The 23,916-nt window shown below is 47.5% G+C and overlaps 2 protein-coding genes across 3 annotated transcripts; both read right to left on the reverse strand.

Annotated features, from left to right (window-relative positions):
• Positions 1–3,752: 3,752 nt before the first annotated feature.
• anp32e (acidic (leucine-rich) nuclear phosphoprotein 32 family, member E) lies at positions 3,753–13,719 on the reverse strand. The gene is made up of 7 exons (XM_041954776.1): positions 13,542–13,719; positions 10,515–10,664; positions 9,739–9,861; positions 8,775–8,937; positions 8,566–8,693; positions 7,561–7,606; positions 3,753–7,478 (listed from the first exon to the last, which is right to left on the reverse strand). The coding sequence occupies exons 1-7, from the start codon at positions 13,593–13,595 to the stop codon at positions 7,393–7,395; spliced, it is 750 nt and encodes a 249-aa protein (XP_041810710.1). The 5' UTR covers positions 13,596–13,719; the 3' UTR covers positions 3,753–7,392.
• Positions 13,720–17,546: 3,827 nt separating this feature from the next.
• gabpb2a (GA binding protein transcription factor subunit beta 2a) lies at positions 17,547–23,592 on the reverse strand. Of its 2 annotated transcripts, none has more exons than XM_041954764.1 (8): positions 23,437–23,592; positions 20,946–21,053; positions 20,614–20,781; positions 19,310–19,504; positions 18,455–18,623; positions 18,200–18,376; positions 17,983–18,101; positions 17,547–17,900 (listed from the first exon to the last, which is right to left on the reverse strand). In XM_041954764.1, the coding sequence occupies exons 2-8, from the start codon at positions 21,051–21,053 to the stop codon at positions 17,547–17,549; spliced, it is 1,290 nt and encodes a 429-aa protein (XP_041810698.1). In that variant the 5' UTR covers positions 23,437–23,592. The 2 variants fall into 2 exon arrangements, with proteins under 2 accessions (XP_041810698.1, XP_041810697.1); XM_041954763.1 differs by lacking the exon at positions 23,437–23,592 and adding an exon at positions 22,475–22,733.
• Between the last annotated feature and the right edge of the window lie 324 nt (positions 23,593–23,916).

Here is a 23,916-nt window from a genome sequence, read left to right on the forward strand (position 1 = left end):
CCATCAACGAGCGTCATGCCAGGACCGCTGCTGATTGGATGACGTGACTGCCAGGTGTAAACACTGTTAACAGCTGTGCGCTCTGTACTTCAGGGACACTCAGTTTAAATCCTGCATCAACAAACAGGGAGGAAGAAGACGACGAGGAAGAGGAAAAAGGTTAAAAAGAAGAGGTGGAAGAAGAGGAGGAAGGAGAAATGAAGAAGATGAGGAGGCAGTGGAAGAGGATGAAGGAGATAAAGAAAGAGAAGAAGACATGGAAGAAGAATGAGGAAGGAGAAGAGGAAGAAGATCAAGAGGAGGAGAAGCAGGAGGAAGAGGAGACACTCTCTTAGCAACAGAACTAAAAATACTTCCTGTTTATTATCAACACAAAGAGGACGATGACATCATCATCAACAACAACAACACCGCACACAAACTCCAGCACTGAGGTCACAGTGATGTCATCGACCAGTCCTGCTGTTTGTCCAATAACAGCACAGCGTGTGTGTGTGTGTGTGTGTGTGTTCACGTATCTGTCTTATTAAAATAGCATGAAAACCAAAAGCTTTTAGGTCCGAGTGTGTAAATATTTCAGAAGAACTAACACACAGCAGCAGCCATGAGAGGGCGCCATGCTAATGCTAACGCTAACATGTAAGAAAAACAATGCTGTTTTATTCAATGGCAACTGATGATGTCACAACCAGCCATGAAGCAAAACACCTGTGAGTTTAAATCAGGTCATCATCATCATCATCATCATCATCGTCATCATCATCGTCATCATGCAGCACCGTGACGTGAGCAGAGAAGAAGAGAAACCACCTGAAGGTAAGACGAGACTGAAATAAATCTCCGGACGTGAACGAATCATCAGACCTTAATCCTGGTTTTATATTTGATCTGGGACTAAATCTGAGCCGCAGCAGCTCTTCATGACGCCTGCAGGCCGAACGCCGCGTCCTGCCTCTCAGCGGCACGTCCGTCAACGTGTTTCCCCCGGCAGGAAACTTTGATGGAAGACAAAAAAAACCACAAACAAAATAGTTTTTTATGATGTTTTTACCTTTAAAGAAAAACTTAATGGACTTATGAGAGAAACAGCTGTTCAAATGAGCTCTGATGATGAGGAGAACATTTAACTCTGAAGACTGATCAGCTGAAGGTGAAGAAGAAGATGAAGAAGAGGACGAAGAACAAGAAAAAGAAAAGGACGGAGCAGAGAAGAAGACAAAGAAAAGGAAAAGCAGAAGAACATAAAAAAAGATGAAAACGAATAAGGAGAGGAAGAAAAAGAAGGAGAAAAGGAAGAAGAAGAAGGAGAGGAAGGAAAAGAGGAGGAAGTATTGTGTGTTGTTCAGGTCAATACTGATACGATGAATCGATCGATCGGATGGAAAATTCTCAATGTGTGTGTGAATGTGTTCCATCTCTGCAGCTTCCAGGTTGTTTTCATGCATCCAGGATTCAAAAACAGGCATGATCAGCTGATCCCCACCGACCAATCAGAGCAGCTGGAGGCTGGAGTGACAGCTGAATCCTGTGTGTGTGTGTGGTCACAGCTGTTACATCCATTAAAGGACCATTTACCAGTTTGATCTGCTTAAATATGAGTGAAGAAGAGGAGCGATGAGGAGGGTCAGAGGTCAAAGGGTGCGCGTATCAGGACACCTGCCGTCTTGAAAATGTGAATGAATTTTAAAATGTAAAACCAGCTGAGCAGGAAGTTCAATTATCTGAAAGACGTTAAATTAACGATCACAACAAACATTAATGAACGTTTTCATCATGTTTGTTTACTTGAACTCAAGAACAATGCATGCTGGGAAGTCTGTCCTGTTCCATTTAGAACCTCTGGCGTGGAGTTTATAACAGGTAATCAGATGAAGAGGACCAATCAGATGCTTCAGAACAACAGCCAATCAGAAAGGGTTTTATGGCCTTTTAAAATGAACCGGACTCTCAGTTTGGAGGCAGAAGAAGCTGCTGGATCGTCTCTTTGTTTGATCAAGCCGACGGTAAAAAGCTGCAGAAAGCTTCTGAATTTTGTTCTGTCAGATTATAAAATAAAATATATGAAGTTTTATTTATTTTAATAAAGAAATAAAAAACAGTGAATGAAATGAATGAAATGAATGAGTCTGATGACTGCAGGAACAGAGTTCAGTTCAACTGAAGGAGAACAGCGCCATCTACAGGACAGACTGACCACACACACACACACACACACACACACACACACACACACACACACACACACACACACACACACACACACACACACACACACACACACACACACACACACACACACACACACACACACACACACACACACACACACACACACACACACACACACACACACACACCTTCCATCTGCTGATAAGCATCAATAAAACATGAGACTCTTCTTATGGAGGGGGGAGGAAGGAAAGAAGATGGAAGACCAGGGGGACAAAAACAGAAGAGGAAGGAGGGATGAAGAAGAGGGATGAAAGAAAGGATGGAAGAGAAGAGAAAGATGTAGGAGAGAAGGAGAGAAACAAGGGAAGCAGGTGGAGAAAGAGGAAGAGTGGAGGGAGGAAGTTTAAGAGCACTGACAGAGGAAAGGTGTTTCAGGAGAATCAGGAGGACGTACGGAGGCCCGTAAGGATCAGCCTCGACTCTCAGATCCTGATACTCGGACCCGCTCGGTCAGTCAGCAGGATGCCTCCATCGTGAAACCACGCCCACTTCCTGCTGACCTCAGTCACATGACGTCTTCAGTGGCTCTGACTCTCAATTTACAGCTGATAGATGAGACTCAGCAGTAAAGAGGCTTTGATCCAGATCCGTCCTCTCTGTGGCCACTCAGGAGTGTACTTCAGGTATTAAAGTAAAAGTACTCAAACTGTCCCCTGTTCTCCTGTTCTCCTGATCTCATCAGATTACTGTGACTCAGTCGTTCATGTCAAAGCAGGATTTTACTGTTGGAGCTGGTTGAGCTTCATTTGAACTAATGATTCTTTTCATTCTGGATCAATCAGCTGATTATTTCCTCCATTAATCGATCGATCGTTCGGTTTGGAAACATTGTGAAAATAGTGAGAAATGTGGTGACGATGAGGCCAAAGTGACGCCTTCACAGTGTTTGTTTAGTCCAAAGCTCCACATTATTACAAACACATTCAGATCATTGAGAGAAGCAGCCAATCAAACATCAACGATCACTGAAACCTCATCAATACATGATCAGTCATTGATTCATCGACTCATCGTTTCAAACTGTTGGAGTTTAATTTCTAACAGATCATCAGATTTTAAATTTAAATGTGTGAAGTAACTAAAGCCGTCAGATTAATGTAATGCAGTAAACATGACATGAAAGGAAAAGACTCACAGTACAAGTACCTCAAATGTGTACTAATGTGCAGTGCTTGAGTAAATGTACTTCCAGTCCCAGTATTATTTGGACTAACTGACTTACCTGTAGACAAACACACCTGCTGAGATGATGCAGACGGACATCGGGCCCTGCTCCTCGCCTTGCAGGTCCTGAAGCAGGACCAGGACCAGGTTCAGGTGTTCAGGGGTTCAGGTGTTCAGGTGTTCAGGTGTTCAGGGGTTCAGGTGAGGTCAGTTATTTATATTCAGCTTCATTTTGTTTCTGGTCAATAGTCAAAGTCTGGAAAATAAAAACTTTCAGGTGTCTCACATTTAAACCGACGAGTTTTTAAAGTGAAGACGATCGAACATCAAACTACAAACGAGTTTAAAAACAACTTTTTGCTTTTTTATTCTTTTAATTCAAAACCCCTCAAAGTTTTTATTACACCACACAAAAAGTCATACACAGATTTCCCCCACAGACGGGACGATGGAAGGAGAGTAACAGCTGGGGTCAAAGGTCAAAGACGGGGTCAACTATCACCTCGTTGCAGAAAAACAAAAACATCTGTAAAATTATTTAATTCATTAAAAACGATAAAAACAAACCTGAACTGAGCTGAGAGTCTATTTACAATATTGCCTTAAAAACCAGTTAAATGTGACGTCAGCAGGTCTGACAGACGCGACCTTTGACCTTTACGCTCTTAAAAACGACACTTTGATCAAGCTGCATCTTCGTCACGATGCTTTTATAGACGAGGTCTTCGTCGACAGCGCGGACGCTTCGAGTTCGCCGAACGCGAGGACTGAACAAGATGTCTACCTGAAGGTGGAGCCTGCAGGCTGCTCACCTGTCAGGAGCTCATAGACCGTCTGACAGCACCTGAAACAGACACACCTGCAGGTTCACCGACATCTGTGACGGGACTCGAACCCGCCGCCGCCTACAGCGACAACAAGCAGCCCCCGCCGCCGCAGGTTCACAAACGCCGATCTTAACCGGTCTCCTCCTCCGCCCGGCACACAGCAGCGTGCAGAGCGGTGCAGGTGTCACTGTCGATTTCATCCTCGCGCCCACTTTGTGAAAGAGGTCAATGTACGATACTGAGTTCACCTGGACGTTAACATGAGGCGGGGTCAGGTGTGATCTCCAGGTGACTCGAGCAAATCTGGTTTAAAGTCAGAGTCAGACTGTAAGCTCCTCCCACAGGTGATCTGTTCACACCTGAGCAGGAGACCCTTCGTACACCTGGTGCAGGCACACCTGGCTGTTGACACTGATGCTGCCCAAAGCACACCTGCAGTCAGACACGCCCTGACGCACCTGTCCTGACCTTTGTGCTACAGAAAGTTTAAATGTGAAGACGTTAAACTGGTTCTAGTCCGGATTCATTTCATTCATGTCGTTTCTGCTTCCAGCGTTCAAACGGCAGCGACATCAGAGTGGAGCCTGAACACGTCGTGGCGGCGGCGGCTCGCCGTTAAAGCCGATTCGACCCAAATTCAATAAAGTGTTTTATTATCAGCGACGCCGCTAACAGCTGTCACATGACCCGAACGCAGACAGAAAACCTCGTCAAACTCAGAGTCGTTTTTAAGAGTGTAAACGAGAGGAAAGCTCAAACTTTACAGCAGTTTAGTTTTACAGAAACCTGCTGAGTCATCAGGAGCGACAAACCCGACTCGTCAGGACGCAAATCAACCGAAAAACACTTTTCTCAATGTTTGAGGTTTTTTTGTTTGTTGGAATCAGTTTTCGTCACTAATCATTAATTCATTTGATAACTGATCACATGACGTCTTTCCTGTCAGGTCAGGTCTGGTCCTGTTTATTACATCTACAAGTAAAAAGTTGCTGCTTGCGTGGCTGCAGAATCCAACGCAGAGCAGCCACACCTGAATCAGATGCAACAGGTGCGTCCGGTTTCGGGCTCCGCCTCCGTTACAGACTGAATCCATGACAACGAGTCAACGGGTCCACAGCATCCCAGAATGCTCTGCACACCTGTCGTTATGACGCTGCATTCATGTGATGTTAGCCAGCGTGATCAGAATATGGAGGAATCAGGTGTGAATGTGTTCAGGTGTGAATGTGTTCAGGTGTGAATCCATCACTGGGATTGGACCAATGGAAAACAAGCCAGATATGAACTTGTAGCCTGGATGTAGAGCAGGTGAACTGACTTTTTAAACCGGGTGAATTTCTGTGTTTGTCTTTTCCAGAAGGTGATTTAAAATATTTAAAGTTTAATTTTCTGGATTTTGTTTTATTTCAGGTCGATCTGAATTTCTACCTGCCAGCAAACCTGAAAAAAGCACCTGAACACACCACCAGTTCTGGTCTGTGAGCGTAAACCGTTTCCTCTGAAGAGCTGCAGGTTCAGGTGTTTGTAGGAGGCGGAGCCTGAAGCGAGACACGGCGGTGGTCCGAACATCACGAGGGGGCGGGCAGATCGCTTCACATCAAACTAAAAACACAAACAGCTGCTGCTCAGGGACAAAAAACAAAAAACAAAAAAACAGCTCGCTGTCAACTAAAAAAAAAAAAAACCCACGTCATAACTAACACTTCCTCCCACCCGCCCCCGAATCTTCCCTGGAAACCCCGACAATAAATCAAACGCACACTGGGACGTGGGGGTGTTACCTCTACAGCAGGTCTTTGTTTCTAAGGTGTGACGGGCAGAGACATGTGATCACTCTTCATCCGGCTCAGGGACGATGGGGGGGTCGATGTGACGGTGAACGACGATCCTGAACACAAACACGTTACGTCCCTGATTGGGTCCTGAAGGGGGACTCAGAGTCCAGACGTGGCTGCAGAAAGAACCGAGTTCTGGTGGACTCCTGAACAGCAGGGGGGGTCAGATTCGATGCGGACTGTCGATGATGATGAGTATTATGGATATGATGAAGGCTCAGAAACGGCTGGCTCTCCTGAGAACGCCGATACTTCCTGTTTGTGCAGCAGGAAGCCGGTGAGGAGGAAGCTCCTGACCGACAGGTGAGGTTTCTGCTTCACTTCAGACTGCAGGTCTGGACCCTCAGGCAGGACTCTGGTGGTTTTTCTCGGGTTTGTCAGATTTGATTTATGAGAAACTCCTGAACCCAGAACAGATCTCAGGTAACTTCACACTGAACCTGTTAGTCTGACCTGGAGTGAATCCTGGTGCAGACTGAAGACCTGGACTGAGACGGTCTGAGGGTTTCAGTCTGGCTCCAGGGGGGGTCAACAGCAGACCTCAAACAGAACTAATCAATCATCAGCTGTTGATCTGTGCACTTCATGTTTAGGCTGTGTGTAGGCGAGATCATTTGGTAACTATGGTAACACAGGTGGATCAGTCAGAAACTGGAGGTAAACCAGCCTCACTGTGTTTTAGAAAGGTGTCGCAGACCGACAGACCAGGTGTGGCAGAAGTCTGTAGTCTGAACTGGACCGAAGCTCGTGTTGACGTTTAACGTTAGAAGAAGAAGAGGCAGCGAGCGTCCCCGAAGAGAAAGCACACCTGACGTTCAGTCCTCCAACCGCCAACAGCCCGATACGACCAGGAAGAGCCGACCGCGGAGACGGGACCGCGAAAAACTGGTCAGGAGTTACTGACATCGTCCGGAGGTCTGGTTTTCACACCTTTGAGCTAACAGGAAGTTTTGCTTTGCGACTGGTAGATCTGCTGCCGACCCTCAGTCCTCCAGTGAGACGGGACCAGGGTTCAGGACCAGAGTTCAGGACCAGAGTTCAGGACGTGGAGAGGGGGTGGACTGACCGGACAGACAGAGTTTGATTCTGGACCAGGTTTTAAAGGGAGCCGTGTGGAGCGTCGGGCGTCAGCAGGTGAAGCTCTGATAAAATCTTATATATTATCTAAAAATAAAGACGTGAGATTCTAGAAAGGACAAACATCAGACCACACTGTTCCTGTCGCTGCTGCTGCTGCACTGTTTGGAGTTTTCTGGCGGAGGTCGGGTCCGGAGGTGGACTGAGACGGACAGAAACAGGACAGGACGACGCGCGGACGACCGTCGGCCGGAGGACTAGTCGTCTTCGTCGTCGTCGTCGTCCTCGCCTTCGTCGTCCACGTCCCTCTTCCTCTTCTGTCCCTGAACGCCCGCCTGATCCTCTGCGGACAGACAGAACCGGCCAATCAGAAACTAGACCAACGGCGACCTCAGAGTGCACCCGCGCCACGATGCTTCACTCACCTTCCTCCTCCTCCTCTGCATAGTCGTCTTCATCTTCATCGTCCTCCTGCGATGAAGCACAGCAGTTATAGAGGAAGAGTTTCACTTTCAAAATAAAAGACACTGAGCTGAAAGCTGGCTGCTGATTGGACGACACTGACGAAGCTCTACAACTACTCATCACGTCTACGTCACAGTGACCAGGCTGACCTCCATCAGACCGACTCTGACGGCGGCTCGTCTCTTTATTCATCCTACACATTAATAATGACGTGAAAGACGTCTTCACCTGCACAAAAACTACAAAACATTAAAATATACAGTTTATATTTTTAATTGGTTCATTAGCTCCAATTACTGATTTTAAAAAATGTAGAAAAACCTCGAATGGATTTCAGAATATTTAAATTAAAAAAAAAATGAAATAAATAAAACCCTTCCTGTTTACCAGAGGCGGCCATTCTGGTGCTGAACCTGGTCAAGAACACGCTCACACCTGAGGTCACACCTGAGGTCACACCTGAGGTCACACCTGAGGTCACACCTGAGGTCAATCCATGGAGCCGGCTCAGCTCAGACCAGGAGGAGGACTCCGATGAATGTCATCAGCGTCACGCTTCACCTCGCGGTTCGTGACCTCCCACCTTTACATCACGGACGCTTTAACGGTTTTTGACTCAGGGAGGTGAAACCGGATCAGCGACAGGTGACTTACATCGCTCTGATTCGTCACCTCACCGTCTCACTTTAACACACAGCATTTCATTTCTGCTGCTACGAGTCGGCCAATCAAAACACTGAAAACGGGAGATGGCGAACAGAGGCATCATGGGAGATGCAGGTGAAATCTGTGTGCTGTGACTCGTTACAGGTCTGGTTCTTGTTGCATACGGTGCGTTTAGGTCGAGTTCACCACCGTTTCCTGTTCTCTGCCTGGCGGAGGACAGGTGCATTATGGGAAGTCGAGCGTGCCTGCGTCTGAGCCAGCGGTGGATTGACCCGCGGGCCGAAGCCTGAGTTGCCCACCTGATCACCCCGGTTCACTTGAAAGCTCAGCCCCACCTCTCCTCCCTCCGAGCCGTCCTCGTCCTCCTCTTCGTCGTCCTCCTCGTCGTAGTCGCCCGTCGGCCCCGCCCCGTCCTCGCCGTCCTCGTCTGGAAACAGAGATCAGGTTGAGACACCCCGGGAGGGTTACGGCGGGTTCATACCGTCTCCGCGAACGCTCGCGCCCCCACCTTCGTCGTCGGCCTCGGAGTCGGGGGCCTCGTTGTCCTCCTGGTCGAAGCCGTCCAGGTAGGTGACCTGAGGCAGCAGCTCGAACACGCTCTCCCTGTAGTCCTCCAGAGACGTGATCTCACAGTTGAACAGGTCCAGGCTCTGCAGGCTCTTCAGGTTTTGCTGCAGCAGGAAACGAATGTTAGACCCCCAGGACAGGGTGTGTGTGTGTGTGTGTGTGCATGTGTGTACATATCTGTGTGTATCTGTGTGCGTGCGTGCGCATCTGTGTGTGTGTGCGTGTGTGTGTGTATATCTGTGTGTGTGTGTGTCTGTGTGTGTATATCTGTGTGTGTGTGTGTCTGTGTGCGTGTGTGTGCGTATCTGCGTGTCTGTGTGTATATTTGTGTGTGTGTGTGTCTGTATGTGTGTATCTGTGTGTGTGTGTGTGTGTCTGTGTGTGTATATCTGTGTGTGTGTGTCTGTGTGTGTATATCTGTGTGTGTGTGTGTGTCTGTGTGTGTATATCTGTGTGTGTGTGTGTGTCTGTGTGTGTATATCTGTGTGTGTGTGTGTATCTGTGTGTATCTGTGTGTCTGTGTATCTGTGTGTGTGTGTGTGTATCTGTGTGTGTGTGTCTGTGTGTGTATATCTGTGTGTGTGTGTGTGCCTGTGTGTGCATATCTGTGTGTGTGTGTGTATCTGTGTGTATCTGTGTGTGTCTGTGTGTGTGTGTGTCTGTGTGTATCTGTGTGTGTGTGTATCTGTGTGTGTGTGTCTGTGTGTGTGTGTGTGTCTGTGTGTGTATATCTGTGTGTGTGTGTATCTGTGTGTGTCTGTATCTGTATGTGTGTATATCTGTGTGTATCTGTGTGTGTGTATCTGTGTGTGTGTATATCTGTGTGTCTGTGTGTATCTGTGTGTGTGTATCTGTGTGTATCTGTGTATCTGTCTGTGTGTATCTGTGTGTGTGCGCGCTCTGACCAGCGCCTCCACGTTGCTCAGCTCTTTGATCTTGTTGCCGCTCAGGTTGAGGTAGGTCAGGTTGGGACATTTCTCCGACAGCGTCTCCAGAGATCCAGACAGGTTGTTGTCGCTGAGCTCCAGCTGATCGACACAAACACACAGTTTGTTCAGGCGGTAAACATCTGGAACAATCCACAGTGAGACCACGGACAAACATCATGTCCCGTCCGAAGTGACGGCCTGGTTTATCTGCTCGGTGTGAAGACGGACGACATGAAACTCTATATATGCTAACATGCTAACATCAACATGTTAGCCCGTGTGGGAACCAGTCTGATGACAGAAACAAGGACAGCCATCAGGACAAAAGTATCCAAAGTGTCTCCATGAACAGTCTGCTGAGTTAGCTGTTAGCAGCTCCTGTTAGCAGCTCCTGTTAGCAGCTCCTGCTAGCAGCTCCTGCTAGCATTGATGTAGAGACACTTCAGACACTGTCTGTTTTTCTCTGATTCCTCAGTTTATTTCTGGAGGTTTATTCTGATTGGACATCAGAGATAATGATCTGTTCAGGAAGTGAAGTCAGACTGAATGAGATCAATATGTTTCATGTTTGTGTGTTAACATGTGACTGATTCTGACTGAGGAGGAGGACGATGAGATCTTCATCATTTATGATGAGCGACGGCAAAAACAGAAGAAAAGAAACATGAGCTGTAAAATGGATCAAACTATTCAATCCGTGACCATCGGCGTGTGTGTGCGTGCGTGCGTGTGTGTCTGTGTGTGCGTGTTACCTTGCGTAGTTTGGGCAGTGAGGGCAGTTTAGCCAGCGAGCTCAGACCCACGTTGACCATACTGAGGAACTCGAGCTCCGTGAACTCGTCTGTCAGACCTTCAACCTCGCCGTCTGCAGAGCGACTGTTATCAACCACCAGCTCTGCTATCTGCAAACGGACGGACAGACAGATTGGGGGAGGGGGGGGTCATGAAGTATTTGGAGCCAGAGTGAAGAGTAAAGCACTGAAGTGTATTTCTCCTGGTTTTCTCTCTGAACACATCAGCTGGACCTCAGTGTCAGTCCATTGTTGTGTAATGACTTTAAAGCTGACCTTGACCCAGAACAGCTTAAACCTGCAGTTCCTCCAACGTCCACTAGAGGCTCATGAGTAAGTTAGAGCTCAAACAATCAGTCGGTCGGTTTAATACTCAACTGATCACGATCAATGAACTAAGTCTCAAGCTCCTTTAAATGTGACGAGTTGCTGCTTTTCTCCGTCACATGACAGTATGTTAAATAACTGTGGTGTCAGTCGGACAAACAGGTCATTGAACGCATCACCACCTCTGACAGGAAGCCCACTTTAACACCTGAAAGACAAAAGAGGTCTGAACGATCGATCACTGATCGTTAACTCTGCAGTCACAGGTCACAATAAACGGCTCAGTCGTGGGTTTTAAACAGTGAAACGTTTGAGGCGCTTCTGCTTTGATTGACAGGTGCCTCATCTCCAACAAGGCTCAGACACAGCTCTGCAACATGTTCTATATATACAGATCAACAGATTCATAGATGGACAGATTCATAGATCGACAGATTCATAGATGGACAGATTCATAGATCGACAGATTCATAGATCGACAGATTCATAGATGGACAGATGTAATGAGTGTCCACTCCAGTCTTGCAGAGACGCTGACAGGTTTTGTTTGGACGTCTCAATCATTTAAACTCATTTCCTCTGCTGATAGACTGATGCCGGATCTGTTAAACTCATCAGCCAATCAAACACTGGTTGAACTCCTGCTGTCAGCCAACCAACAGTCAGAGTCATCAGAAGAGAGAAGCAGCAAACGGACCCGTTTCAGAAGCAGAGAACAAAGTTAAAACAGGTCACATCTGTCCTGATGTGTTTCAGTAATATGAAGGAAGTTTTTCTGAAACTGTTTGTTCACACACTGCAGAGCTGTGTGTGTGTGTGTGTGTGTGTGTGTGTGTGTGCACACTCAGAGTACTCTCTCTGTGTGAGTATCTGCTGACCACATCAGTGATTTTCTGTCAATGAACAAACTGATTGATGGTCGGTTTGTTTCAGTGTTAATAAAAACCTGCTCGTTATTAAACACGCAGCAGGCCGACGTGTGAGCGCGCGGCCCGCGGAGGACTTTGTTCATTTCCCAGAGTTCCTCTGGTTCCTCTGCTTATATAACCAGCAGCCTCAGTGTTTCAGTGTTTCAGAGCAGAGCTTCAGCTGCAGGCCAGCAGGCATCAATGAAGACGAGAGCACCGCCATTACCCCGCGCGTGTGTGTGTGTGTGCGCGCGCGCGCTGGGGGTTTAAACTACAATAATCTACATGCGCTCTGTGTGTGTGCGTGCATGCAGAGGGGGTTGTCTTCAGCCTCCACACACACCATCTGCCGGCACCCCCCACTTCATTAAACGTGACACCAGCAAGTTGAGTTTGTAACTGAACTGAATTCTCGACCGAGTGTGTGTGTTATTTAACTGTAGCTATGGCTGGCAGGCTGTTATATAACGCGCGCGCGCGCGTGTGCGCGCGCGCGCTTTATAAAAAGCTACGACACAATCCGACAACACGCCGAGTCGGTGTGCGGATCCTGTCGGTTATGTTCCCGTTAAGGAGACGTGGAGGAAGCACCGTGTGCTTAAACCACACACACTCATCCGCTTCACTCCGTAGCCTAGTCGAGTAACGCCATTTTGGTTCGTTACGACACAGGTATCCAAACAAAAGTCCTCGTTACACGGTAATCAAACTACAGTAACGAGCCGCAGTGTAACGGCGCTTCTCTGGCGTGTTTTATCAGCCGTGGATTCGAAAATAATGGTCGGTATTGATGAAATTTCCCGTCGAAACGGCCGCTAATCCGCTTTCTGTAACGTTAAGTCGGTAACGCGTTACCGCCGAGCACGAGCTCCCCACTCAAAATGTCTGTGACCGACCTCCGCGCGCCCCGCGGCCGCCGCCGCGCAGGGTCGCGCGGAAATGTCGACAAAAGCCTAAAAAACGACGTTAAAACGAACCGTAAAGTGAATTTAACGCAGAGAAGTTGATAAAATGTGAGCAGATGAGAGGTTTCCGTCGAAGTTTAAGCCGCTCGCGACTTAAGATGTCGGCTCGCAGAGAACGACGTCGTTGTTGTTGAGGAGCTCACGCGGTGTTTTTCCGGGACCGAAGCCCGCGGTGAGCTCCCGGCAGCCCGGGTCAGCCACAGGAACACCGCGCTGGTACTAACGCACGACGCGCGTGTTGAGGTTTTTATCCGGTGTAGTTCTGTCTACTCTCCGGTAAAGTCGAGTTCCTCCGAGCGGCCGGTGATTAAAAGTTAAACTTGCTCGTCGGTAGTGCGTGGCGGTGTTTTTATGTGAAGAAAGGCGGCTGACCGGAGCATAAGGAAACAGTTCGGTCGAGATAAACGCTGCGGTGGGTTAGGAACCGAAAACCGGGCTCAGTTGATGCGGTTTGACGGTGTAATTCGTGTCCGCTGAGCCTCCCTGACAGAAGGGATTTCACCGGAGAGGAGGAGGGGGCGGGCGGACGGAGATGCTTCCACATCCATCTGGGATATCTGTGGGCGACCGACGTGCGGGCGGTAGTTTATCAAACTATCACCCGATCGATAAGAGCTTCAATTGACCGAGTGTCCGAAAGCAAACTTGCCGTTCCCGGTGTTTTCGACAACGTTCAGCGGACTGTAGTGATGAGCGAGGCGGAGCAGCCAGCCAGGCTCCGGTCGCACATCACCTCCCGGGCTATTTCAGGCAACAATTCAAATGTTATTAACATCCTAGAGGCTCACCTCCGCCGGACTCCTGTTCCGCAGCTCTAAAGTAATCCTCTTCTTCATGTCCATTTTGAAATATTTCGTCTGTGGCGATTAAAAAGCGGGCGGCGAACAGTTGAGAAACTCCCGAGGATCAGAACGGTAGCTGCTCTCCTCTGACGGCCACAGTTTGCCTACTGATCCTCCATGATACCTCGCGCCCTGCCCCCTCCCCTGCGGCCCCGCCTCCCGCCGCACAGGGTTGGCCGCGTGCCACTCTGCCGCCGCTGATTGGACGGCGGGTACGTCACTCAGGCCTGATCGGCCATAATCCACAAATTGGGCGGTAATATCCCAAAAGCCAGCGGCGGACTGCGAAAGCCTCATGGGAGCTGTAGTTAAATATCACGAAATTAATCGTTATTTCTTCATTAAAAGGAACTTATCTCCAAACTTTGTCGATAAGTAGAGCAACAGAAGGACAGAAAACCAAAGCAACATGTTTCACCTCGACAGAAAGGCCATGAAAGTGAAGCGTCCGTAACAAAATGAATGAAGCTACAGGAACATAAACCAGCCGAGGATCAGCTGACTGCTGATCACACTGATCGATCAGACTTCAGTGATCAGAATCAGATCAGTATTGTCTCTCAGGGAATGTGAGAACTATGGATTATTTTATTCACAGGTGCTACACAAGATGTAACTGCTAAAATAATCTCCCCTAAAGGTCCATTTAGTAGCTGTTGTGGAGCTTTCAGTCATGCCACACTTAGTCAAAGCAGATGGAGTTTCTCATTCTCATGGAGTTAACTTCCCTTCACTGAAGCCCGTGATGCTAGAAATATAAAACAAACAGGTTCACTTTTCTCCGCTGTATTAGAATACTCATTGATGAAATCCACTCACAGAGTGGGAGATGCTGTCGAAAGCTCTGGAAGTTACTGTTTGTTCTGTCAGTTTAGTTTGATTCTAACCTGAAAAACTACAGATGATCGTTTTTTGTTCACACTGAGATTTATCAGAATCATTTTCAGTTGAAATGAAGTCAAACACATGGGGGGGGGGTTGAGATTAAAGGTCCATCGCTGACCTTGGAAACAGCAGTTGGCAGAACAAGCAGCTGCTCTGGAGCTTCTCAGCAGATGAAGTTTCATTTTAACTTCCAGGGTCAAAGTTGAATTTCAAAAATTTGTCTTTGATCAAAACATCAGACTATTTTTTTCTCCTTTTGTTGAGTTTTGCTTTCATTTTATCACTTTTATTCTATTTTCTTTTGATGTCTCCATGAAATCTGGAGGGAGGTGACAACTTCTAGAATAACTCTGGTGTCATTTTGTCATCTCTAAACTCTCAACATGTCTCGTGTGTGTCGTTCCTCTGAGCCACAGAGCTTCACTGAAGCAGAGCTCAAATCATTTCAGGTTCAATACCTGAACGCCTCACGCCGAGTTCAGGTGTCACTGTGCAAAAGCATCAAACACACAACAAAGAAGTTATTCCAAAAGAACAAGTGTTTATATTTCAGATTACCAATGCAGGCTGCCATCATCATCATCATCATCATCATCATCATCATGGTGAAGCATTCAGGTCGTTAAAAAAATACAACTTTATATGTACATAGAAAAAGGTTGGCTTCGCTGAGTTTATAAAAATAACTATCACACTCAACCGAAATGACGCAGAATCGCTGATCAGAGGCAGGAAGGGGAAACAGGTGTGTCTATCATCTGACGGGCAATAATCAATAACTGCTCCCACTGAACCAGGACAGGAAACCGGACCGAACCAGGCCTGCGGGAGGTGGGAAAGCTCGGTTCTCGTCATACGCGGCCCACCTTTGTTCAACTGTCGGTCAATAAAAAACTGATGGTCTTTATCTATCACGCACCATTTAGGCTGGACTACCAACTGACCAAAGCTCACCTGCAGGGACCCAGAAAGCCCCTGCTGCGATGAAAACCCTCATCTGCACCACTAAATTCTAAAATATATATCCAACATACAGCTGATTCTAAGCCGGAGCGGCCCAGTGCCAACACGTGGTTTTAACCCTTCAGTTATAAATGATTATTTATCACTCGTATCACCAAACAGAGTTATTTCTAATCAAACTGCCAAACGCCGACACACTCTACAAAACAGGAAGCTGGGCGTGACCTGATACACGAGCAAAGGTTAAAAGCTGCTGTTCGATATTCCAGAGCATCCTCGTCCTCGTTTTCATCACCACGACAACGCGTCGACCAAAAGTAAAGAGACTGCAGGTCTTATGGAAGGAGAAGTGGCAGTAAAACACACACGATGTGTAATAAAAGGGCTAAAACACACAGAGTGACCTTTAAAGGTCAACAAACATGTTTACAGCTGAGGATGATAACCTGGAAAGTTTTGGTAAAAGGCAGTCATTTTGATTTTTTATCAGTTGATTATGAGATATTTTAATAAAAACGTGGCAAACATTCACTGGTCCCTGATTCCAACATGTGACCAGTGAATATTTGCTGTTTTTCAGAAGTTGAACGTCAGCTTTTGAAGGTCCTGGACTGAGATTCTTACTTTCTCCACTAAACCGAGAGTCCATCAAACAATATTCTCCCTGATAGTGAAAAGAAGGAGGAGTTTCAGCCCCGTCCCCCCCAACAAGCCTTCAACCACCAGATGATGGGAACAAACAACACGATTACTGAGAAGTTAAAGGTTTCCACGGCAGACCTGGTTCAGCTCTTGTCAGGACTTCGGCATGTATGAAACTCAAAGCGAGATAATCTGGGAGTTTTCCTCTGTTCAGATGTTAGCTGGCTCGTCGAGGAGTGAAACGAGGTGCGAACGCTTCGTCCTAAAACGATTCCCTTTGCTTCAGCAGCCGAGGCCATTCGGCTTCCTCGCTTACTTCTGGATTCATTCTGGGAAACAACTTTGTTCAGAGAAATCTCACTGGTTCAATCCATTCATACACATGACCTGAAAAGTAAAATATTCAAAAACTAATTAGAAACAACATGAAAAACAACATGAAGAAGCAGGAGAGCAGTGAGTTTCGTAGTGTCCAGACAATCCTAACTGATGCTTTTTGTTTGCTTTCACAGCTTCCAGTTGAGCCTCAGACTCTGTTCAAACATGGTCCCAGTTCATCCAGACCCAGTTCTGAAGGCATCAGACAAACTCTGTATCGTTCAGGGATTCACCCAATAAAAACAACCCGCTGACAGAGCTGAACTCGAGGGATATAAATGGGTATGCTGGGGATAACCAACTGTGTTCAGAACCCACAGATGGAAGACTGAAACTGTGGAGTCCTGCTGTATCAGCATCCTCAGCTTCAGCCATCTTTATGAACACCCACTGAGTCGAATGGGGAAGCCAAATGGTGAGTTACAGCGATGATCAGGGAACAGACGTGGCTGCAGAACGGGAGGACTGTTTTTCTTTTGATCTGGTTTGGGATCACTGATTCGTGGTTAAAAGAAAAAAAAGTACATTTCTGTTTTTCCTCTCTGCTGCCGGTTTCTTCCTCAGTTGGTCTCCTTCTCTTCAGTCCATTCATCCAGCTTCATTATGTTTTGCATCCCACTGAAGTAGGCATTCAGTTACAGTACAGGCGGGAACTCAAATGGTGCACAACTAACCTCCTCTATCACGTTTAGGCCTCTATCAGTCAGTCTTGCTCTTACTGTGTTGCCTTTCTTGAGAATCCATTTTGCTTCCCTCTCTGAAGTGTTGGAATTGAATCATTCAGGGATTCCAAATGGTGCAGGACTACGTTCTTCATGTTTGTTTAGTCTGTTTTCAATCGCCTTCCTCCTACCCTCTCCTCCAAAGCCATTTTGTTTCTCCACTCTGGCATTTTCTGGGGATTCAAAATGGCGCACACGTGAACCCATCCTGCCATGACTGCCCCCCCCCCCCCCATCACACACCAGTCACCTGTTAAATGGGATGCAAATCAGTGCGAGTTGAACCAACCACCTCCTGTTATGATCTGTCTTTCTGTCGGTATGTCACCCCCTCCTCACCCCTCCTCCTCCCCCCTCTCTGTTAGGAGCTAACCTCCGTCGTCTCTCCCCCAGTCTCCACCAGCGTCACCTGACCCTCCTCCCCCTCCATGATGATCCCTCCTTCCTGCAGCACCACCATCTCTCCCTCCTCCTCCACCATGCCGGCGGCTGCCTCCTCCTCGTCCTCCTCCCCCCCCACCACCTCCTCTGGGCTGGCGGCGCTGGCGGCAGCGTTGGCGCCGGCGGCGTTGGCGTTGGTGCTGTTGGCCTGACTTTGGGACATGGCCTCCAGTTTGATGCGATACTCCTCCGCCTCCTGCTCCTTACGAAGCAGCTGCTGCCGGTACTCCTGCGCCTTCCTGTTGGCCTCCTGCAGCTGCCTCTGCAACAACTCCTGGAGGAGAGGAAGACGATGAAGATACAGAAAAGGAAGACGAAGAAGAAGAAGGGGAAGAGGAAGAGGAGGTCAAGCTCACCGTCTCTCCCGTGTCGTTATGATTGTTGGTCACCTCCAGCTTCCTCTTCCTGGAGGGTGGAGGCTGAGGCTCCTCCGTCACCACCTCCTCTGTGACGGTGTTAGCCGGCACCGCCAACACTGCAAACACACACACACACACACACACACATTCATGATAAGACTGATGAGACCCAGAAATCGTCGTCCTGAGTGACGGTTTTGTGTGAAATCTGTACTCTGCTGTCCGTGCTGCATGGTGACGAAGAACGGCGGCGCCATTCCTCCTGTGGTCTGCAGGTTGCCGTGCTGATCCGTTACTATGGTGATGACCCTCTGACCCCCCTCGTTGACGACAGCGGCGTGCTGGATGTTGGAGTCCAGAGCGCTGGCGGCCATCGCTTCTTCTGAGTCACCTGAAACACCGAGATGCAGAGGTGACACCTGCGCAGGACGCGTGGAAACGTTCGCTGGATGTTTTCACGTGGTCATACCTGCGCTCGCCTTGTTGAGCAGCTCGGCCAGGTTGACCACGCCTCCCTGGATGGCAGGTATGCCCTGGATGATGAACTGCGGCTGGTTGGTGGTGGTGCTGGTTTCCACGTTCATACTCACCTGGTTCATGTTCACCTGGTTCATATTCACCTGGTTCTGCATGCCCTCCTACACACACACACACATACACACAGTCTTAAACATCAGAGCTGATTGGAGATCAGTGATTGGACTTCAGCCTGGTGTTGTGAGTCAGACTCTGCTCCATCACTGCACACAACACAAAGATAAACTTGATCCCACGCAGGGGAAACTCACCTGTTACCGTGAAGCAGGACAACAGAACAGATAACAAACGTTACGCTCTCCATCCAATCAGGAGACACGATTTCAGAACTAACTTAGACTAACCTGTGACCAGTGACAATCAGAAGTATTAGCATCAAAATATACTTAAAGTACCAACAATTCAAGTGTAGAATATTTCAGAATACTATTGGACATTTTAATTATGGATGCATCAATGTGTTCATCTCTTATTTTAATCTCTTTACCAGCTGCTGGGGAGTTTAAAGGTTTTTATATGACATTCACATCCAGCAGATCTCAACACTGCTGAAGAAACTCTGCTCAATGGATCAATAACGGATCAAGATTCTGTTCTCGCCTCAGAAACTTTATGTTAGTGACTGTTTGGCTGTAATATGAGAAAGTTTGAGACCCAGAAATATAAGTTGTCTCTGCAAAGTAACTAAAACGATCAAAGACATGTAGAGGAGCAGAAGAAGAAAGTAGCAGAACATGTGGACTCATGAGGTCAGAGGTCAGTCTGACGCGTCGTCTCGCTCTCTCACCTGCAGCAGCAGCATCAGCTCCGTGTTCTGGATGTCCACGGCGATGTCGAACGGCGTCTTGTCAAACTTACTGAGCGCGTGCACGTCGGCCCCGTGTTTGATGAGCGTCTCGGCCACGCCGTGATGGCCGTGCTGCGCCGCCCAGTGAAGAGCCGTCATCTTCAGCATGTCTTTGGCGTTGATGTCGGCGCCGCTCTGAAAGAAACACAGGACTTACTGTACTGTGCAGGAGGAAGTACAAGTACCTCAAGTACTGCGCTGAAAGGAACCATAACTTACAATTTTAGTCATAGAGGAGAGAGAATTACTTTTATGTACTGTTACAGGAGTACTCTGTGTACTGCTACAGGAGTACTCTGTGTACTGTTACAAGAATACTCTGTGTACTGTTACAGGAGTACTCTGTGTACTGCTACAGGAGTACTCTGTGTACTGCTACAGGAGTACTCTGTGTACTGTTACAAGAGTACTCTGTGTACTGTTACAGGGGTACTCTGTGTACTGTTACAGGAGTACTCTGTGTACTGTTACAAGAATACTCTGTGTACTGCTACAGGAGTACTCTGTGTACTGCTACAGGAGTACTCTGTGTACTGTTACGGGAGTACTCTGTGTACTGTTACGGGAGTACTCTGTGTACTGTTACAGGAGTACTCTGTGTACTGCTACAGGAGTACTCTGCGTACTGTTACAGTCCTCTGCGTACTGTTACAGTCCTCTGCGTACTCTTACAGTACTCTGTGTACTCTTACAGTACTCTGCGTACTGTTACAGTACTCTGTGTACTCTTACAGTACTCTGTGTACTCTTACAGTACTCTGCGTACTGTTACAGTCCTCTGTGTACTCTTACAGTACTCTGTGTACTCTTACAGTACTCTGTACTCTTACTCTGCGTACTGTTACAGTCCTCTGCGTACTCTTAGAGTCCTCTGCGTACTCTTAGAGTACTCTGCATACTGTTACAGTCCTCTCTGTACTGTTACAGTCCTCTGCGTACTGTTACAGTACTCTGCGTACTCTTACAGCACTCTGCGTACTCTTACAGTCCTCTGCGTACTCTTACAGTCCTCTGTGTACTCTTACAGTACTCTTACAGTACTCTGCGTACTGTTACAGTCCTCTGCGTACTCTTACAGTACTCTGCGTACTCTTACAGTCCTCTGTGTACTCTTACAGTACTCTGTACTCTGCTGGAAGCTGTTCGAGGCGGTTTGAGGAGCTGCTGTCGTTAATGATGGACTGCCGCCGCTGACCTTTGACCCCGCGGCGGCAGACAGAGCTCTCTGCTGTGTTATTTCTCACCCGGACCAGCAGCTCGACGATGACCGTGTGTCCCTCGGCGGCGGCCATGTGCAGGGGGGTCCTGTCCACTTTGGTGCGGGCGTCTCTGCTGACGCCGGCTCTCAGCAGGACGTCGGCGGTGGAGTAATGACCGTGCTGAGCGGCCAGGTGGAGGGGGGACGTCCCCAGCTACAGGACACAGAGACACGTGTCTTTACATGCACTCAGGCTTCATCTGTTACAAAAGTGATGAAGATGAAACAAAGAACACAGCAGCTGATCGATCGATCGATCAGACAGCAGGATACAAACGTCCATCTTTGACAGGTTTGAGCTGCAGCTTGTGACCTCACCCAGTCTGTGGTGAACGGAGCTCCGTTGGCCATCAGGTTCCTGACCTCATCGTCTTGACCTTTACGAGCCGCCTCCAGCAGACGCTTCCCGAGGTCCACCAGCGACATCTGACACACACAGACGTTCACGTCTTTACGTTTGTTGGGTTACGTGTTTATTTTTGTAAATTAAAGATGTAGCCACCTGGCTAACACGGCTACGTTCAGAAGCAGAGCTGCTGAACACGCATACAGGCTACAGGCCACAATAATGACGGCACAAAAGAGTGTTAATGCAACACAAAATACGTTAAAGTAGCATCCAAGAGTCAGTGTTCATCGATGTGTCTCGTCTGTACACATACACACATGTAAAAGTAGTGAAAGTAAAAGAATTGGACAGTAAATAAACTGTGATACGAACAGTGAAGATACAAACAAACGTTGACCACAGAAGAAATCCAATTACAGCAGCAGACATATAAAAACAGACACAGTGTGGGCTGGTGGTTCATTGACGCTGTGAGGACGTTGAAACATCCTGTGAAAGTGTGACAGGAAAAGTAAAAAATAATAACACATTTCCAAAAGCTGCAGCGTTTGTTAGCACCCCCCCCCCCCCTCACATACTTCACGGCAAATGTGGGTATTATCAGGAGCTAATGGCTAGCGTCCATTATCGGACAGGTCGCCCCCTCAATGCATCTTTTTTTTTTTTTTTAAATATGGCCCCAAAAATTTAGTTAAGAGTTCTGAGCGTTTAGACATTTTCAGCTAGACTTGGCGGTAGAAATACTGGACATTTGATCAGGTCGTCTTTTAACTACTGACACAACACAACCCATATATGTCCGATAATGGATTCAAACGTCAAGATTGTTTTGGCCGCTGTGGACATCGATAACACTCAAACAATGAAACGACACAAAAGGAATTACATCAAAAATAAACAAACAGTGTTGGTTTTAAACGTGTAGCACTGGTGTGTGTTTGCAGGTGAACTGGAAACAAGGGATTCCTTTTATTGGAAAAGTGGCCAAAGCTAGCCAAGTTAGCCCGACAGTCAGTCCGATAATGGAACCCAACCGCTTCATAGCACCGGAGACTGAGAAACAGCGGAGGCGGTCGAGGATTTTCTCTCCGCGGCCGAGGAGCCATTTTACGCGCCTTCATGGACAGAAAAGAGTCCGCCATGTGCCACGTACCCCCGTCTCCCCTCTCCGTGCTGTTATTTAACACCACAAACGTTAAAAGCCATGAGCTGCTCCACCAAAACATTTACAGCAACACAGACAGGAAACCGTTTGATATTAAGTTGTTGGTTTTCCGGGGGAAGTCAGAGAGAAATTTCCTATTTTACACACGGAGAAAAAACTACTTCCACATCCGGTTAACTAGCATTCTTCAAGCGCGCACCGTCAAACCGCTTACAGATTTGACTGATGGATTCCTTGAACCGTGTCGTCTTATTTCGGCGACTTTACTACACGTGAAGACGAAGAAAGGTGTCGTTTTTTTCCCCAGCGGAGGACAGCAGAGCAGCTACTTACCGCGTCCAGGTTTGTAACGAGCCAGCCGGAGTGCTCCTCTCTGCTAATGTTAGCACGCTAGCCGGCTACACACAACAAATCCCGCCCGATGGCTTTGTGCGCTTTTAGCACTTTGCGTTAACCACAAACAGGACAGCAATATGCTAACTTTAATTCACAATGCACAAAACATGTGTACATTAGGCGCCACTGCGGCTCGTCTGGCTCCTCGGGGCTTGTTTACTGCAGCAAGTTAGCGAGAGGCGGCCGATACACGCCCGGATGTTGTGAATGTAGCTTTCAAAACAAGAGCCTAAAGTGTATCCTGTCAGATATAAGAAGTAGTCCGTGGGGGTTATTGTTGTAACTACGCTGAACATTTCTGCCGTAAAGATTGTTAAGTCCACCCAAAGATCCAAAACCCAGAGATATTCAGGATGTAGACATGGGACACAGTTTGTGAACAATCTGTCAACAATGTTTTTGTTTTTTTTTGTTAGTAACCCATCTGTTTTTTTCCAGCTCTAAATGAATTTAGGCTGGATATGATGAGTGTAAATATTCGACGCAGGTATGTTCTGACATCAATATGTGCTGCATGTCCTCATGGCTACTGTATGTGAGCTGCGTTGGACCAAACTTTTAGCTACTGCAAAAAGATAATAAGGAATCATGCGGACTACAGAAATTTGTAAGATGACAAGTAAGGTTATCAGAGAGGGATCTCACTCAAAGTCGAATGAGAGGAGTTACTGAACTGAGTTTTATCGACAATCAAATGGTACTTGCTTGTTTTTGCAGTGTTGAAATATATTTCGTTGCTGCAACCAATTTTGTCAGTCCGCATTTTATGTTAAAAGTCCTGACCGGAAGTGTGGTCGTCATTGTGTCCACTTCGACGCTGGTATTTACCAGCTAGTTGTGTTAGCCGTTAGCCTGTATGCATGCAGACTGTTAGCAAGCTAAATTAAAGCCTGTTTTACCTTCTTTTGTCGTAGATTCTCGTGAGTTTACGTCTTCCGACGTAATTCCTATTCTGACAGGTGTTCACCCCCCGAGAACGATTTTAAAAAGACTTATTTTTGTGTTTTATCGTGTACAAAAATGGCGGCCCCTCGACACCGGAGGTGGAAGCCAGAGCGTGAGTTAACCTCCCTGTGGGCGGGCTCTCTGACGACGCTGTGAAACAGACCTCAGGTCAGTGTGGACGGCCGTGCCTCAGCTCGGGTGAGGGTGGGGACGGCTGGTCTGAGATCAGCCGCTAGAACAGGCGCATTCCTGCCTGCAGAGCTCAGGTCAGACGATGTTCGTTTCAAACAAGTAACCGACCTGTCTGCTAACAGTTAACTGAAGTGATTATACTAAGCTAGCATGCTAATAGCGCGTTTTTCAACAGTCGTGATTATTTGACTGAATGTTAACTATGAATCTTTAAAACCCTTTTGTCATGATGAGAAATAAAG

The sequence above is a fragment of the Chelmon rostratus genome, chromosome 16 (assembly GCF_017976325.1).
Source record: "Chelmon rostratus isolate fCheRos1 chromosome 16, fCheRos1.pri, whole genome shotgun sequence".
NCBI lineage: Eukaryota > Metazoa > Chordata > Actinopteri > Chaetodontiformes > Chaetodontidae > Chelmon > Chelmon rostratus.

What these genes read in the sequence shown, in the direction of transcription:
- anp32e (XM_041954776.1), bottom strand. Translation starts at nt 13,595, where the DNA reads ATGGACATGAAGAAGAGGATTACTTTAGAGCTGCGGAACAGGAGTCCG. An exon ending in CACTGCCCAAACTACGCAAG is followed by an intron (nt 9,862 to 10,514) that starts GTAACACGCACA and finishes TGTGTCGATCAG; the next exon opens with CTGGAGCTCAGCGACAACAA. An exon ending in TGCAGAGGAGGAGGAGGAAG is followed by an intron (nt 7,479 to 7,560) that starts GTGAGTGAAGCA and finishes GTCTGTCCGCAG; the next exon opens with AGGATCAGGCGGGCGTTCAG.
- gabpb2a (XM_041954764.1), bottom strand. Translation starts at nt 21,053, where the DNA reads ATGTCGCTGGTGGACCTCGGGAAGCGTCTGCTGGAGGCGGCTCGTAAA. An exon ending in TCGTCGAGCTGCTGGTCCGG is followed by an intron (nt 19,505 to 20,613) that starts GTGAGAAATAAC and finishes TGTTTCTTTCAG; the next exon opens with AGCGGCGCCGACATCAACGC. An exon ending in ATAACGACACGGGAGAGACG is followed by an intron (nt 17,901 to 17,982) that starts GTGAGCTTGACC and finishes CCTCTCCTCCAG; the next exon opens with GAGTTGTTGCAGAGGCAGCT.